The sequence below is a fragment of the Propithecus coquereli genome, unplaced genomic scaffold (genome assembly GCF_000956105.1).
Source record: "Propithecus coquereli isolate 6110/MARCELLA unplaced genomic scaffold, Pcoq_1.0 Scaffold256, whole genome shotgun sequence".
Taxonomy (NCBI): domain Eukaryota; kingdom Metazoa; phylum Chordata; class Mammalia; order Primates; family Indriidae; genus Propithecus; species Propithecus coquereli.
In genome coordinates, this window is record NW_012148130.1 from 26,286 (window position 1) to 40,506 (window position 14,221).

Below are 14,221 nucleotides of genomic sequence, written 5' to 3' on the forward strand. Positions count from 1 at the left end.
CGGAGGGACGCCTGGCGGCCTCCTGTCCCAGCAGCCGCCACTGGGAGCGGAGGGCAGGGACCCGGTGCAGCCCCGCGGGGGTGGCGGACGCGGCCCGGCTGGCAGAGGCAGCGAGCACGACGGGCCGGCCTCGGGCGGGCGGCGACTCCAGGTCTGTGGGACGCGCGACGGGAGACCGCGGGCCCGGGTGTGAGCCGCCGGGCAGCCGCCTCCGCACTCGCGCCTGCGGGGCTCCCGGGGTCAGGGCCGCGGCGGGCAGGAAACGGGGCGCCCCTCCTCACTGCCTTTTTTACGCGGGGCCACCCTGCCCGGACGCCGTGCCGCCAGACGGTTTTGAGAACTTGGTCTCTTTCCGAGGAGCAAACATCTGGAAACTTCGCCGGGCGCGTCCTCGCCTTGGGCGCCCCCTGGCGGCGCACGCCAGAACGGCAGCCCCGTGCTGGGCACGTCCCCGCAGGGCAGCGGCAGCGCACCGGGCACCGGGACCGGCCCGCCCGCCCCACGCACGCACCGTGGAAGGAAAAGCAAGGCCCAGGCGACAGACGCCAGTGTGCTGCCATGTGACAGAAGAATGATTTATTAGAACAAATTCCATGACAAATCATATAAAATAACCATTTTCTGAAAGACATCCACGAGACCACCTGAGAACGAACGTACAGCGAAACCTCCGGGGAGCCAAATAAGTTACCGATCCCAAGTCAAAGGCGGGGGGCAGGAACAAGAAGGCGAGGTGGGGAGGCGCACGAATTTGAGAATAAAAGAAAGTGTAGACGACTGCCAAGGGGCGGGTGTGGGTGGAGGTTGTGGGCAGGGGCAGGAGGTGCCAGGGCAGGCTGTGTGGGCGACCGTGCGGGCATGCAGGGGCGGGCGCGGCCTGGACTAGCACCTCCTCCGTGTGGACAGCAGGCTCTCGGGGCTGGGGACCGCCGGGGACACCTGCCACCCCGCACCTGTAAACATCAGGCGAGCTGCAGGGCAGAGGCCCAGGGCCTCCGCCAGCTGAGTGTAAACAGGGCCCCGTACGTTCCTCCCCCAGCTGGGCCCTGCCCAGGAGAGACTCTCGCAGGTGACAGGAGGGCTGTGGAGCTCGCCCAGCCACAAACGGGCTCTTTGGCTTAGAGACTCCAGCAACATTGGCCGCCCGGGCGTCAGGGGGCCACAGCAGAGGGGCCACGCTCTGCCCGCCTGGCATGTCCCCAGCTGAGAGGATCCTGAGAAAACAAAACCGTTCCGGGGCCGTCCCTGCCCCCAACCCCACGGGGCTGCAGATGCCCACTTAATGCCCACAGGAGATGGGGTGAGGCTGGAGGGCTGTGCTGTCTGGGCACCGAGTGGGAGCTGCTGCCAACCTGCTTTCCACTCGCTTTGGTCCAGCTCTCCCCTCCACCTGAAAGGGCTGCCCCAGACCCACCAGAAAAGCCCAGTGCAGAGGCCCAGGGTACCTCGCCGGGACATGCCTGCAGCCCCTCAGAGGGCGGCGCGGAGGTGTGCCTGGGCTAACTGCGCACATGCACGTGTCTCCCCACCTGTGGGCACCTGTGCACACAGGCCCAGCTCTAGGCCAGCCCTGGGGCCCACGCTCACTAGGGCTCCACTAGGGCATCCCCAAGCTCAATGGGTTTGGCAGTTGTGTTGGCACCAAAGGCTTAAAGCAGTGGGGTCCCTGCCCCAAACGTCTCCACGGGCCACCTGCCTGCCCCAGGCTCCAGCTCTGGGGTCAGGTAGGAGCCACCAGGGCAAGTGCCCTGCCTTCCTCAAAAGTCCCAGCGACAGCCGAGCCCTTCCCAGCTCTGCATTTGGCACTGAATGACCACGGCCAGCCTCTCTTCCTCTGCCCAGCACACGAGGACGGGACAGGTCAGTGCACGGGGCCTCACAGAGGGGCTGGGCAGGCCCTTCCACGAGGGAGGCATTTCGGTGAGCCCCGGAGGGGCTGCTGCAGTGGCACAAACGACTCTTTAAAGCTAAAGACAAAAGTAACAGTGATGGAGAGGAGGCAGGGTGCGCGCCCGGGGGCTCACCCTTGGCAGCGGCCACAGCAGGAGCTGGGCCGGAGGCCCTCGTGGGCAGGGTGGCCACGGGGGCTGGACACGGTTGGGTGCTGGCTGGGAGCTGAGGAGGGGCCTAGGCGTGGGAGGCGCCTGCCCAGGGGGTTATGGCACATGTGGGGGTCTTCAGGGAGAACCGTCTGCGCTGGGCAGGGGCCGAGGGCTGGGCAGGAGGCTGGCCTGGCCGGGTCCGGAGGCCTAGATCAGGAACCGCTCGGCGTCGGGGAGGAAGGTGGGTTCTGGAAGGCCAGGGGGCCCGCAGTTGGCCCGAGGCGGGAAGCTCCTCAGGGGCAGGGCTGGCAGCAGGGTCTCTGCCGAGGCGGGCGAGGGCGGGCTGTGGGTGGCCACGCGGCCCTTCCCGAGCCCTGGCTGGGCCAAGCCCACGGAGCCTCTGTTTCCTGTGAGCAGGTCCAGGTTCCCGCTGGGGTCCACGATGGCGTTGATAACTGGGGGGTGCGGGGAGGGTCAGGCACCCGAGGGCCGGCCCCCACCCCCAGGTCCTGCTGGCCTCCCCGACCAGCCGCGGTCTGGGCCATACCCACCTTCCAGCTGCTTCTGTACCCGCCTCAGTTCTTTCAGGATGGAGCTGATTTCCTGGAATGCAGGAGGGGGGAGCAGATCACCAAGGGTCGCGACCCCTTCCCGGGGCTGGGCCAGGAGCCAGGGTCGCAGGCTTGGGCCAGCTGGGCAAAGCCAGGGAGGGCTGCTCACCTTGTTGGATGTCTTCAGGATGGGCACCTCGTTCTCCGAGTTGATCCGGGCCTCCAGGTCCTCCCAAGCGCGCCCCGTGTTCTGGAAGAGGATCCTGTGGGGGAAGGGGCACAGTAGGAGCAGGAGTGAGGATGGTGATAACAAAACTGAAGCACGACAGCCTCCCAGACTTCCCTCTGCCACGGGGAAGCTCATGCCACCCTCTACTGGGCCTAAGGGGGAAACCGAGGCCTGGCTCGGGGCCTGGGCTGGCGGCCCCACGGTCCCGTATCTGTGTGTGGCACTGAGGGTGGGGAGGAGCAGGCTGAACCCAGGAGTCGGCTGGAGGGCAGGGGAGGGCTGTTCTGGAGGCTCTGGCTCCCCTGAGCTCGGGGTCTGCGCGCTGGGAGCCACGTGCATGAGCCAGCTACGTATGTGCACACACGTGTACCTAATGGGCCATCTGCCCTCACAAGGACAACAGCCTGGCTGGTCCCAGCTCACGTGCGTGTGCTCCTGTCTGTGCCTGAGGAAACCGAGGCATCTACCAAGCAGCGGTTGCCAACTCACTTCATCTTCTCCGCGAGGTGCTCCGTGTTCTCACGGATGGCCTGTGACAGCTGGGACACCGGGTTCAGCATCAGGTTATCGAAGATCACCTGCAAGAGCCTGGCATCAGCACGGCCGCTGGCGCCCTTCGCGGCCCTGACGCCGGCTCTCCGGGCTTGGGCGGGGGTGCCTGCCTCCTCTCGGTTCCGCGGCTTCGTCCTGTTGGCCAGGGCGTCCTCACAGGTGTCGTTCATGTTCTGGTCCAAGTCCCGAGAGTTCAGCGAGCCAGGGGGCACCTTCTGGAAGTTGAGGCTGGCCTCAGGAATGCGCTGCACCAGCTGCAAGAAGGAGGGCAGGGCAGCACCGGCCCCCCTGGCGGGGTGGCTGCTGGGGACAGACCAGGCAACCTGCCTGCTCGGGGTCCCTCACCACGAGGCCCCCAGCCCACAGGCTATCCGGGTGGCCACTTGGGGGGCAGACCCAGGAGATGTGCACCCCCGCGCAGTGGGGACGCATGGTGAGGCCTCTGCCGTGGCGTTCAGGGGCGGCCTGAGGACCCTGACCTGCACCCCTGGGGGCGGGGCCAGGCTCAGTGAGGTGATGAGCCCTCCCCTGGTGTGGACAAGTGCGGGGCAGCGGGGCCTGGCTGGCTCCAGCATGGGGACCTCCAGAAGCCCAGGGCTCACCTCCTCGCGGGCGGAGATGGTCGAGGCGGGGGTGCTGGGCATGTTGCCGAGAGAGGGGCTGCGGGCAGGCCCCGGCGAGCCCAGCGAGTCACCGTCGCCGGCCACATCATGGATCTCTCGGGCCAGGATGGCCACGTCCTTCACCAGCGTCTGGCTCAGCCTGCAGCAACAGGAAAGGTGGCAGGTCCCATGGGGGTCCACGCAGGCCGGGCCCCAGCACACGGGAAGCTGGGGCAGCTGCAGCCCGACGGGCCTACACACGGCCGCCTCCCTCCCCCAGGCCCAGCTCTGCTGCTGGGAGGCAGCCACCCGCGAGGGGCAGGGGCAGCTCCCAAGCCTGGCCTGGGCGCAGGGCCAGCCAGCCACTGGCAGCCCGGGAGCACAGGGGCTGGCACGGGCCCCCAGGAGGCTCAACACCCCGCAGCCGTGGAGGATGGTGGGGCTGGGACAGAGGCCTACAAGCTGGGTAGGCAGACGCCCAGACACACATGGGGCCCCGGGTGGACACACATGGGGCCCCGGGTGGCCACACCTCTTCCCCACCCACCAGGGCAGGCATCGCAGCTTCCTGGCCTGCACGGCGTGGACACAACTCAACCGTGGAACGTGTGGGCGCCATAGGGGCCCAGGTCTGCAGGTAGGGAAACTGAGGCAGAGGCTGGCTAGGCTGAGGTCACAGTAATAGAACCTGGGGCTTAGCTGACCCGAGGGTCACAACTAGGCAGCTCCAGAGAAGCTGGAGACCTCCCTATGGGGCAGAGGCCGAGGAAGAGCTGAGCCCCCAGCCTGGGCCACTCGGGACCCCTCTGGCTGCACCCCTGGGCAGGACAGGCCTCCACCCTGCCCAGAGTGACAGGCATCTCCCAGGCAGGTGCCCGGGCAGCCACAGAAGATGGAGGCCTGCTGGGGGCAGGAGCAGCTCCCTGCCTGGCCCCCCAAGCCCCAGGTGGCCCCTCGAGGAGGCCCTGCTGGAGACCACAGCCTCATCACACATCCTATTGTCTCCCAAAGCCCCTCAGACCCACAACCAGCAGGTCCTGCCAATGCTCGGGGTGGACAGGCCCCACGCCAGCAGTCACCCGAGGAACAGACCACACGACCCCGGGGCCCACAGAGGAGGGTCTCTGTCCTTGGCTGTGCCAGCCATCCCAGAGCCCCTCCTGCGTCCAGCTCCCTGGCTGCCCTCCACCTGGACGGCTTCATGCTGCCACCAGGGCTGCCTTGATGTACTCCAGACCAAGCCCCCAACCACACCCACCCTTCCTATACCACGATGAAGGCCGTCCCTCTACTTCTGGGTGACATCAAACTGCCACGTGCCCCTGCCCCAGTGCCCACCCCCTGCTCCCTGTGCGGATGTGTTGAGCGCTGCAGCTCACCCACTTTGGGCAGCAGAGACCTCAAGAGACCCACAGGGGTCTCCTGGGCCCCTTCCTCTCTCTCCTCCCAGCCCTGGGGAGGCCTGGGGTACCCCCGCCCCATTCACCTCCCTCACCCAGGTGCAGGCCCGAGCCCGTGCCCGCCTCCTGGGCTGCAGAGGCTCCTGCCCGTGTGCTGTGCAGGCGGCTGCTCCTACCTCGTCCCTCAGGCATCCCAAGAGCTCCGTCCCTGGCTGGTCCCCGCCAATCACACACCTCCCACGGCCTCAGGTGCCACCTTCAGGCTGCCATTGCCGGTGCCTCTGCCCCAGCTTGGGCCACTCTCTTGAGGGCACCAGCTTCTGGCCACCTCCTCCCGGACACCTCAGGCGCTTCGAGCTCAGCACCCTCAACAGCAGACACTAGCTGTCCACCCAGGCCCTGGATCCCCTCCTGCCCCTAAGCCCCCACCCATCCCCTCCACCACCCTCCCCAGCATGTGGCCTGAGATGACCCCTCTGCTGAATGAGAGAGTTCACCCATCCATCCACCATCAACCTACCACCCAGCCACCCATCCATCCACTCAACTCACCCACCCAACCATCCAGCCACCCACCCATCTACTCACCCACCCATCCCACCACCAATCCCCCCAAACATCCACTACATCCATCCACCCACCCATCCATTCATCCACCCACTCACCCATCCATCCACTTACCCACCTATCCATACACCGATCCACCCCAACATCCACTTGTCCATCCATCCACCCACCCACCCATCTACTCACCCATTCATCCATCCACTCACCCGCCCATCCACAGACCCAAACGTCCACGCACTCACTTGTCCATTCATCCATCTGTGCTTCTAGCCGCTTAGCCACCCGCTCACCCATCTACCCATGCCACGCCTGTTTGGGAACAAAAGGGCCCCCAGCCTGGTCCCTGCCCTTGTGGTGCTCTCATCCGAGAGGCGCCAACCAGAAGACGGACAGGGAACCCGTGGCTCACCTTGCAATCTCCGCAATCTCTGCCGTCTGCACGATGAAACCATAGTGGTCAGGCTCCTCCTCGTCATCTGTGTCCCGGGGTGCGGGGGCCCGGGAACGCGCCCGGCTGGAGCTGCCAGCCCGCGGGGCCTGCGTGGCTGTTGGGGCATGGGAGCGTGTGTGTTTGGGGGAGCCGTGGTGGGAGCCGTACTCCTCCTCGGAGGTGGATGTGTAATCCGAGCCCTGCTGCCGGCGGCGCGTGTCTTGGGTAAGTGAATTGGTTTCAGAAGCAAGAACAGAACAAAGCACTGCTCAGCGCCTGTGGCGGCCCCAGGGTCCCTCCGGGTGAGGGCCCAGCGCTGCAGGACTCGGGGGCATCGTGGCTGGCACCCCTGTACCCAGAAGCCCTTTAGCTGAAGCACCAACAGCTGCTGAGCTCGGGGGGCTGAGAGGACCCCACCAGCCCAGAGGCACATGTGAGGAGCAGCCTGGCGCTCCCGGGCCAGCGGCAGGGTCCTGGGGTTGGGTCTGTGCCCGATCAGAAGGGAAACGGGGCCCTGGGTGACAGGGAGGTGGTGCCTGGCAGACAGCAAAAACCTGTCTCCCCATGCAGCCAGCTGTGGCCCCAGGGGGTGAGGACAGCCCTTGCAGCCCCAGACCCATGCCTCAGGTGCGCCCCGCCTGACAGGGTCCGGAGTCCTCGCCCACCCCTGCCCAGCCCCAAGGAGCTGCGAACCCACGCGGATGGGGTGCACAGGCAGTGTAGCGTCAGCACGCAGCTCTCGCCACGGACCCCACCTCGGCCTTCGGCCCTGTGCAGGGCTGGGCGTGGCGGGGGAGCGGGGAGCGGGGAGCTGGAGGCACGCAGGCGGGAGGTGGGAGCTGGTCCCGCAGCACCTCGGCCTCAAACCAATCCGCTCGCGGGACCGCGCGGCTCCCTCGGCAGGGAGCCCAGCCATGTGGACAGAGATGTCCAGCCACCCAGGCAGGAGGCCAACTCTGGCAGCCACAGCAGCCCGTCCCCTCACCGTGCACTGTACCTCGGGGTGGCAGGGCAGGGGCTCTGCTCGCGGCAGAGCCAACACAGGCCTCCCCGCCGTGAGGTCTGTGGGCTGAGGGTATTAGAGCAGTGCGGCTACCACCATAGGGCGCAGGTGTACCCAGCACCCTTCACTGAGCCACACGGTCACTGAGAGGGGACAGAGGACCATGGGACAACCATATCCGGATCCCTGGGCGCCACAGCAGATGGCGCGGGGCTCCATGTTTGCCTCCCAAGCCACCAGGGTCCCAGCCTAGCACACAGGAAGAGTGGCGAGGCCAGCCTGGACTTCAGGGCCCCCTGCCCCCCTGGGGGATGGAAGGAGCCCTCTATGCTGGTGACGGTCAAGGTCTTCTGCCCACCGAGGGGACTGCAAGCCCTGCCTGTGCTTGCGTGTGAGTGCGTGTGAGTGTGCTGACCCACCCACCCCGCTGTGGGAATAGGGCTCCTCTTGTGCCGGGGCTAGGGCCACAGTGGGCGCCCAGCTGGTGTCCAGGAAGCTGCACAGACCCACGGCAGCCCCACCTCAGCCCCGGCCTCCCGCCCACTCCCAGCACTCACTGGAGGTGTATCTGGCGCTGCCCGAGCGGGCCCTGCTGAAGGGCTGGCGGGGGCCCGTGGCGGCGGCCGTGGCAGCGGCCCTCCTGGCAGCGGCCCGAGCTTCGGCCATGGTGGGCTTGCGGCTGGCACAGCACGACTCCACGCTGCGGCCGGAGAAGCTGGTGCGGGCAGGGGCAGGCTCGGGGTCGCTGGACCCTGTGAAGGAGCCAGCCCGCTTCCGGGGCATGGCCAGGATGTCCAAACGCGACAGCTTCTTGGTCTGCTCAGTGGCTGGCCGGCCTGCCGGCTCGGGGTTGGCCGGAGCGCCCCGCTCACCGTCCACGGCCTCGGTGTCTGAGGCGTCCCCCAGCCGGGCCCGCCTGAGCCGGGAGGCCCGTGTGGGCCGTGGGGTGGACAGGCTGTTGGAGCGGGTCAGGGCCTGCTGCCCCTTCTGGGTGCCCGCTGAGCTGCGGCTCTGCTCCTCACGGGCAGCTGGGGACGGCGGGGGCGCCACTGGTTTCCGGCGAAGCCCTGGCCGCCCTGCCCCGGTGGTCTCGGAGGTTTCATGGTTGGAGGCAGTCGTGTCTGAGCTCGGTGGGGCGGCGGGCCCAGAGCCACGCTCCTCCTCGGGCCAGTCCAGGGACCCCCGGGGCCCGTGGCCACGCCGCAGGGATGGGCGCCGCACCAGCTCTCCACGGCCCGTGTCTGCTGGGCCCAGCAGGCGATGCGGCTTCTCCGAGACCCGCTCTCGGGTACCACTCAGGATGGCACCTCCCAGGTCCTGCGCTGTTGGCGGGGATGGCGTCTTCTTCTGTGGACCCAGGGCCTGAGGGGTCGTCGGGCTTGGCCCGTTCCTGCCACTGAGCAGGCTGGCTGTGCTGCCCGTGTCCACGTCTGAGTCCCCAGACAGGGAGTCTGGTGGGCGGGGGGTGCTGCCCTCCTCATGCTCTGCGTCCACGGACTTGGAGAGCAGCCGGGCCTCCAGGGCCGCCAGGGCGGTCTCGGTCTCCTTCAGGATCAGGTGGGTGTCCTGGGAGTGAAGGTCCGCGCGCGAGGCCCGGGCTGCTGCCAGGTCCTGCAAGAGGGGGTGGCTAGCGATGTGGGGTGGCTTGCCGGGTGCTGGGGGGCCGCTAGCTGGCTCCTTGGTGAAGCTCTCTTGCCGGACAAAGGCCAGGGCCTCCGTGGGTGGGGCCGGGCCGGGGCCGTGGGGCTCGGGGGCCCGCCCAGTCTGCATCTGAACCACCAACCGCTCACTGGCGCTAACGCAGATGGGGGCGCTGGGCTGGGCCGCCCGCCCTGGGCCCTCTGCCTCCCCCGCAGCCACACGCGGTTTCCTGGGGAGGTTGACCTCCCCGTTCTGGTCCCCAATGAAGAAAGAAGTGGGGGCCAGCTCCCCGGGGGTCCTTGGCGAGCGCCGCCCCCTGCTCCATGCCAGCCCCTCCTGGGGGCTCCGCTGTCTGTCCTGCTGCTCCGTCCCTGGCTCGGGCCCGCGGCCTCCGTCCGACCCGCTGGCATCACTGAGGCTGTCGGGGTCCAAGTCCTCCTGGCCTACGAGGCGGCTGGCCTGCTCGATGCCTGGCTCCGGTGGCCCAGGCCCGCTCCTCCTGGTTGCCTCAGGGCCCGCGGGGCTGCCCGCTCTGTCACTGGGCAGCTGAGGGAGCCGTCGGCGTGCACGCACGGGCAGGGCCCCCTCGGGCTCCCCGGCTCTGCGCCCCATGCTGTCTTCTGTGAAGCACAAGGACGGCCCAGTCAGGGGGCCGCGGGGCTGCAGGCCCTCCGCACGCGGGAGCCCTGACCCTCCCCTGGGGACAGGTCCGTGGCCAGCAGCCCGAGGCCACCCTGGCCAGCCCGACCCTCCGCAACAGCCCTGGAGCCACTTACCTGTGAGGGCTGGCTCCGAGTAGCCATCAGCCAGGCTGGCCCAACGGGACACCCACTTCTGAGCCCCTGAGGAGCCCGGCACCTGGAGGCCCTGCAGAGAAGAGGGCGGGAGTGTTTCCCCAGCAGGGGTCACCGGGGAGGTGCAGGGAGCAGGGGGGCGTCAAGTGCAGCCCACCCTGACACCGGCCCCACCCACGCCACCTGGGGCCTGGTGCACGTGTCCCCTGTCAGCTGCCTGGGCCTGCGTGCCCCAACGTGGCCCCCTGCAGCTCAGCGTCTCAGGGCTCAGCCCAGGTCACAGCCGGGCTCCACCTCAACCCTGGACTCCACTGGGCCAGCCCTGGGGCAGCTGAACCCAACTCAACTCCAGGCCTGACACTGGCCCCAAACCCTTCACACCTGACAGGTGAGCCCACCCCTCAGAGGAAAGTCCAGCCCAGCCTCATCCGGGCCCACTGACCTCAGGCCATGCCGGACGCTGCCCTCTTTCCACCCCGGCCCTGCCTGGGGCGGCCGTCTGGGCTTGTACCTGGTGCTCCGCCGGGGGGGCTACACCCAGTGGCCGGGAGGCAAACTCCTGCAGCAGTGCCACCCGCTGGGCCACGGCCCCGTCGCCAGACTCATCTCTGTCCCCTCTGATGACTGGGCGGAAGGTGGCGGAAGATGCCCTGGAGAGTTCGGGGGACTCCAGTACCCCAAAGACCTGCCAGGAGGAGATGGCCCCGGATACTGGGGGTCAGAGGGTCTCAGCTCCCCACCCACTAGTCAGACAGCGGCCCACCCATGGCCACCAGGAGGGCTGGGGACAACAGCCTGGCTGTCCGGCTGAGCACATCACTGGGAACACAGACCCAGCCCTGGAAAGGCGGGAGGCAAGGCCTGCACCCTAGCCTGCATGCCAGGCCCCCGGTCTCTACCGCCCAGCTGGACCAGACGCAGGAGCCAGACCTGGGCCACAGCAGGCCAACATCTGGGCCCCGACGTCACAGCAGCCCTAGCGTGCTCTCGGGCCCCCGCCCGGCACCTGGTCGATCATCTTCCGGGCCTCCTCCACCTCCTTGTCCTGCGCATCCGTCTCGATGGTGTAGGTCCCCGCGTCACTGAGGCTGTCGTCCTCCTCCTGTTTGCGTGCCTTGGTCAGCTGCGGGTCAGCGGCGGGCGGCGGTGGGGTTGAAGGGGCCACGGGGCTGGCACCCCGGGGCGTCAGGGGGGCGGGTGGCGCTGGAGGCGCCTTCTCAGGGCTGGGCCGGGCGGCCGGGGAGCTCTCCCGCAGACACTGCGCCATGAAGTCCTGGGCCAGGCGAGAGCGGCGCCCCACGCTGCCAAACGGGCGGGCAGGGGCCCGGGCGGCGGGCGAGGGGCTGGCCAGCCGCTCCTCCGTCTTCTCCCGTTTGAGCGAGCTGGCCCTCTGTGGCCCCGCGCCACCGCCTGCTGCCCGGGCTGGGGCAGGAGCACCGCTGCGGTCCCTGTCTGCCGGCCCAGGGCCTCGGCGCTTGTCAGCCTTGAGGTCCCCCGGCGGGGCGTGCGTGAAGGACTGGGAGCGCTTCTTGCGGGGCGTGTCCTCATCAAAGAACTCGATGACGAAGGCCTGCTGGTTGTGCAGCAGCTCCTGGGGGTCCCGTTTGATCTGCCTCTGCAGCCGCACCTGCTCCCCGCCAGGCTCCGAGGGCACCCCTGCTGCCGCGGCCGCCTTGGCCAGGGGGTCCTCCGAGTCGCTCTGCGTGCCATCCTCGTGCTTGTGGCCTGGGGCAGAGGGGAGTCTGCGGTTAACAGCGATCAGCCTCGGGAGGCCTCGTCGCCCCATGCCTGAGACGAGTCTCACGCGTGGCTGAGGACAGAGCACCCCACACCTCGGAACGCCCGGCACACGTGGCGGAAATGTGCAACGGAAAGACGCTGGACGTGCCCCCCGATTAGGCAGGCGGCTCTCAGGCAGTTAACTGAAACACGAAAAGCAGCCAGCTGGCGGCCGAGGGTGCAGACGCGGCTGACGTCCGGTCACCTGCCTGCTCCGGGACGAGCACAGCTGCCGGCCAGGCACTCACCCTTCAGGGTGCGGGTGTGGACGGGCAGGTCGCTCTTGGTGCTGTGGCGGTCGTCCCCTGGGCCCGCCCGGCGCAGCAAACTCGGGTCGTTCTGCACCAGCCAGTCAGCCACCTTGGTCTCAGCAGAGACCACCTCGACAGGCGTGGCCTCCCTGCCCGGGGGCCGCCGCTGGCGCAGGGAGAACTTGGTGATATGGTCCTTGATCTTCACCTTGCCGGGGCTGCAGTCGTCAAACTCAATGGTGAAGGAGGCGTGGCTCTGCACCACGGGGGCCGCCCCGCCGGCACCCCCCTCCACGTCCTTCGTGGGTGCCTCGTGCATCGGCGCCTGCGGGGGCTGTGGCGGCTGCGGGGCCTCCTGCATGGGGATCTCGAAGTAGCTGGACTCCCGCCTGAACGAGTAGGCCTGAGGCTCGACAGGCCCGCGGCAGCCGTCCAGCTCCCCGTCCTGCCTCGCGGGCTCCTTGGGACGCTCTGGTGAGGGGAGACATCCTCAGACCAGGCCCAGGCAGCCACCCTCCTCCAGCCGCCTCCGCCAGGACCGTCTACTCCACCCAAGGGGACGGGCTCCATCTCTTCTGGAGCAGGCACCTCAAAGGCCAGGCCATCCCCTCTCCCACGTACCGCCCTCTGGCAACCCTGGGGGTCTCACGAACCTGGTCTGCAAGACCAACCTGCGCAGGGCTCCTCCTGGCGCGGGTCCCCAGGCGGTGTGCTGCCATCATCCTCGCCCCACCAGGACGGCTGCCCATACAGGGGCGTGCGGTAAGCTGCTGCCTCTGTGGAGGGAGAGAGTTCAGACCCCAGGTCGCTGCAGCCCGCAAGGTGGACGGGAGGAGATGCCTGGAGCTCAGGAGACGCCAGGTTCTGGGGCAGGCCTGGTGTCACCTCCCAGCTCAGACCTGCAGCAGCCCAGCACCCCACTGGCTGCGGACAATACTGAGACTTGTGCCCAAATCTGTGGGGAACGACAATTGCCTCGAGTGCCACAGACGCTCACATGCCTCGGCCCTGCCTGGGCCTCCCTGGGGTGGCTGCGCCGGGGAGGTTCATCCCTGGGGGTCTTGGCCGCCCCGCCCTGGGTGGGCAATCCTTTTAGCCCTGCCCTGGCCCTCTGCCCCCGGAGCCTCCCCAACAGAGGGGCAGAAGGCCAGTGGAGCTCACACCTGGGTCCGACACCCCCCCACCCCCAAAGCTCTGTGAATGGTTCAGGTCACAAATGGGTGGCCCGGGGGGCTGAGGGCCACTGCAATCTGGGTGGCTCACGTGGCGTTTGGCTTTTGATGTTTGAATCATTGGCCACAGGTTCAAAGTCATATTTCACGTGAAATCCAGTTTCCAGCTCCTGGTGAGAAGCTGGAAGCCCAGCAGCCTCCAGATGGCAACAGTGGAAGGGGCGGTGTGCAGTGCCCCCCGGTCAGTGCGGGCTCTGATGCCCACAGCTCCCTCCCCGCCCGAGTCCACTCTATCCCGGCCAGAGCACTGTGGGCGGCTGAGTCGTGGCCAGCTGTGGCTCCCAGCTACACACACCACCAGGCAGCCAGAGGGTCTGGCCCGCTCTCCGGTCAGGCGGCATGTGTACGCTATGCCACGTGGGACACAGGACTCCCAGGATGTGTCCCGCACGCCTCGCCCCCCGAGGACCTCATTCCTGACCCACTGCCACACCAGGTGCTGCTGAGGTGGGGTATCTGTTCCTGGGCAGCCTCTCGCAGCTGCTGTTGGCCCTGCACCCCTCCTGTACCCCCCGACATGCCGCCTCTGCTCTGCTGAGGCCAAAGAGCCAGCCTGCCCTGCTGGCCACACCTGCCATAACCTCGGGGACAGCTACCAGTGGCTGTCACCAGCTGTGTCTTATGGCCTGGACACCGACAGGTGCTCTGGGGAGCTCAGGTGACTTTCTGGAAAGCTTCCCAGTCCTTGGCGGAGTTCCGCTCTGGGTGGATCTGCATCCCAACCAGACGCCAGCAGCCGCGTGGCTGCAGTGTGGACACGCACTGACCGTGGAAACAGCAGACATGGGGCCGAAGCTGGGGGTGGCAGGGTGACCTTTCCTGGACAGAGGTGGGAGCAGAGAGCCTGATCTCTAGACACTCCTCTTATCCAGAACTCAAGTCACATGCTGGGGTCTCGGGCTTGCATCCTGCACCTCGTCCCCCTCCACACCTGGCCAGGCACTTTGCCCCTTGGGGCTACCCAGACCTGTGCAGCAGCCGCCTTCTGACCAGACTTCTGCCCACGCCGTGCACCAGTGGCCAAAAGGCACAAATCAAGTCTCGTCAAACACCCACCCACCCGTAGGGATGTGGGCATGCACAGGTAGGTGTGTACAGGGGTGAGGGGTGCGGGTGAGCATGGGTAGGTGTGTACAGGGATTGGGGTA

General features: G+C 67.8%; 1 protein-coding gene across 1 annotated transcript in view; it reads right to left on the bottom strand.

Moving 5' to 3' along the window:
- Positions 1 to 808: 808 nt before the first annotated feature.
- Positions 809 to 14,221, bottom strand: part of CEP170B (centrosomal protein 170B) — a 28,357-nt gene continuing 14,944 nt past the window's right edge. The window contains exons 7-19 of the mRNA XM_012647127.1: positions 12,513 to 12,617; positions 11,839 to 12,312; positions 10,818 to 11,536; positions 10,323 to 10,496; positions 9,794 to 9,884; positions 7,934 to 9,637; positions 6,353 to 6,593; positions 3,977 to 4,136; positions 3,485 to 3,628; positions 3,312 to 3,400; positions 2,763 to 2,856; positions 2,594 to 2,645; positions 809 to 2,497 (exon numbers count right to left, since the gene is read on the bottom strand). Of these exons, the coding sequence (XP_012502581.1) occupies positions 2,250 to 2,497; positions 2,594 to 2,645; positions 2,763 to 2,856; positions 3,312 to 3,400; positions 3,485 to 3,628; positions 3,977 to 4,136; positions 6,353 to 6,593; positions 7,934 to 9,637; positions 9,794 to 9,884; positions 10,323 to 10,496; positions 10,818 to 11,536; positions 11,839 to 12,312; positions 12,513 to 12,617 (4,295 nt within the window). The 3' untranslated portion in view covers positions 809 to 2,249. The remainder of the gene's footprint in view (positions 2,498 to 2,593; positions 2,646 to 2,762; positions 2,857 to 3,311; positions 3,401 to 3,484; positions 3,629 to 3,976; positions 4,137 to 6,352; positions 6,594 to 7,933; positions 9,638 to 9,793; positions 9,885 to 10,322; positions 10,497 to 10,817; positions 11,537 to 11,838; positions 12,313 to 12,512; positions 12,618 to 14,221) is intronic.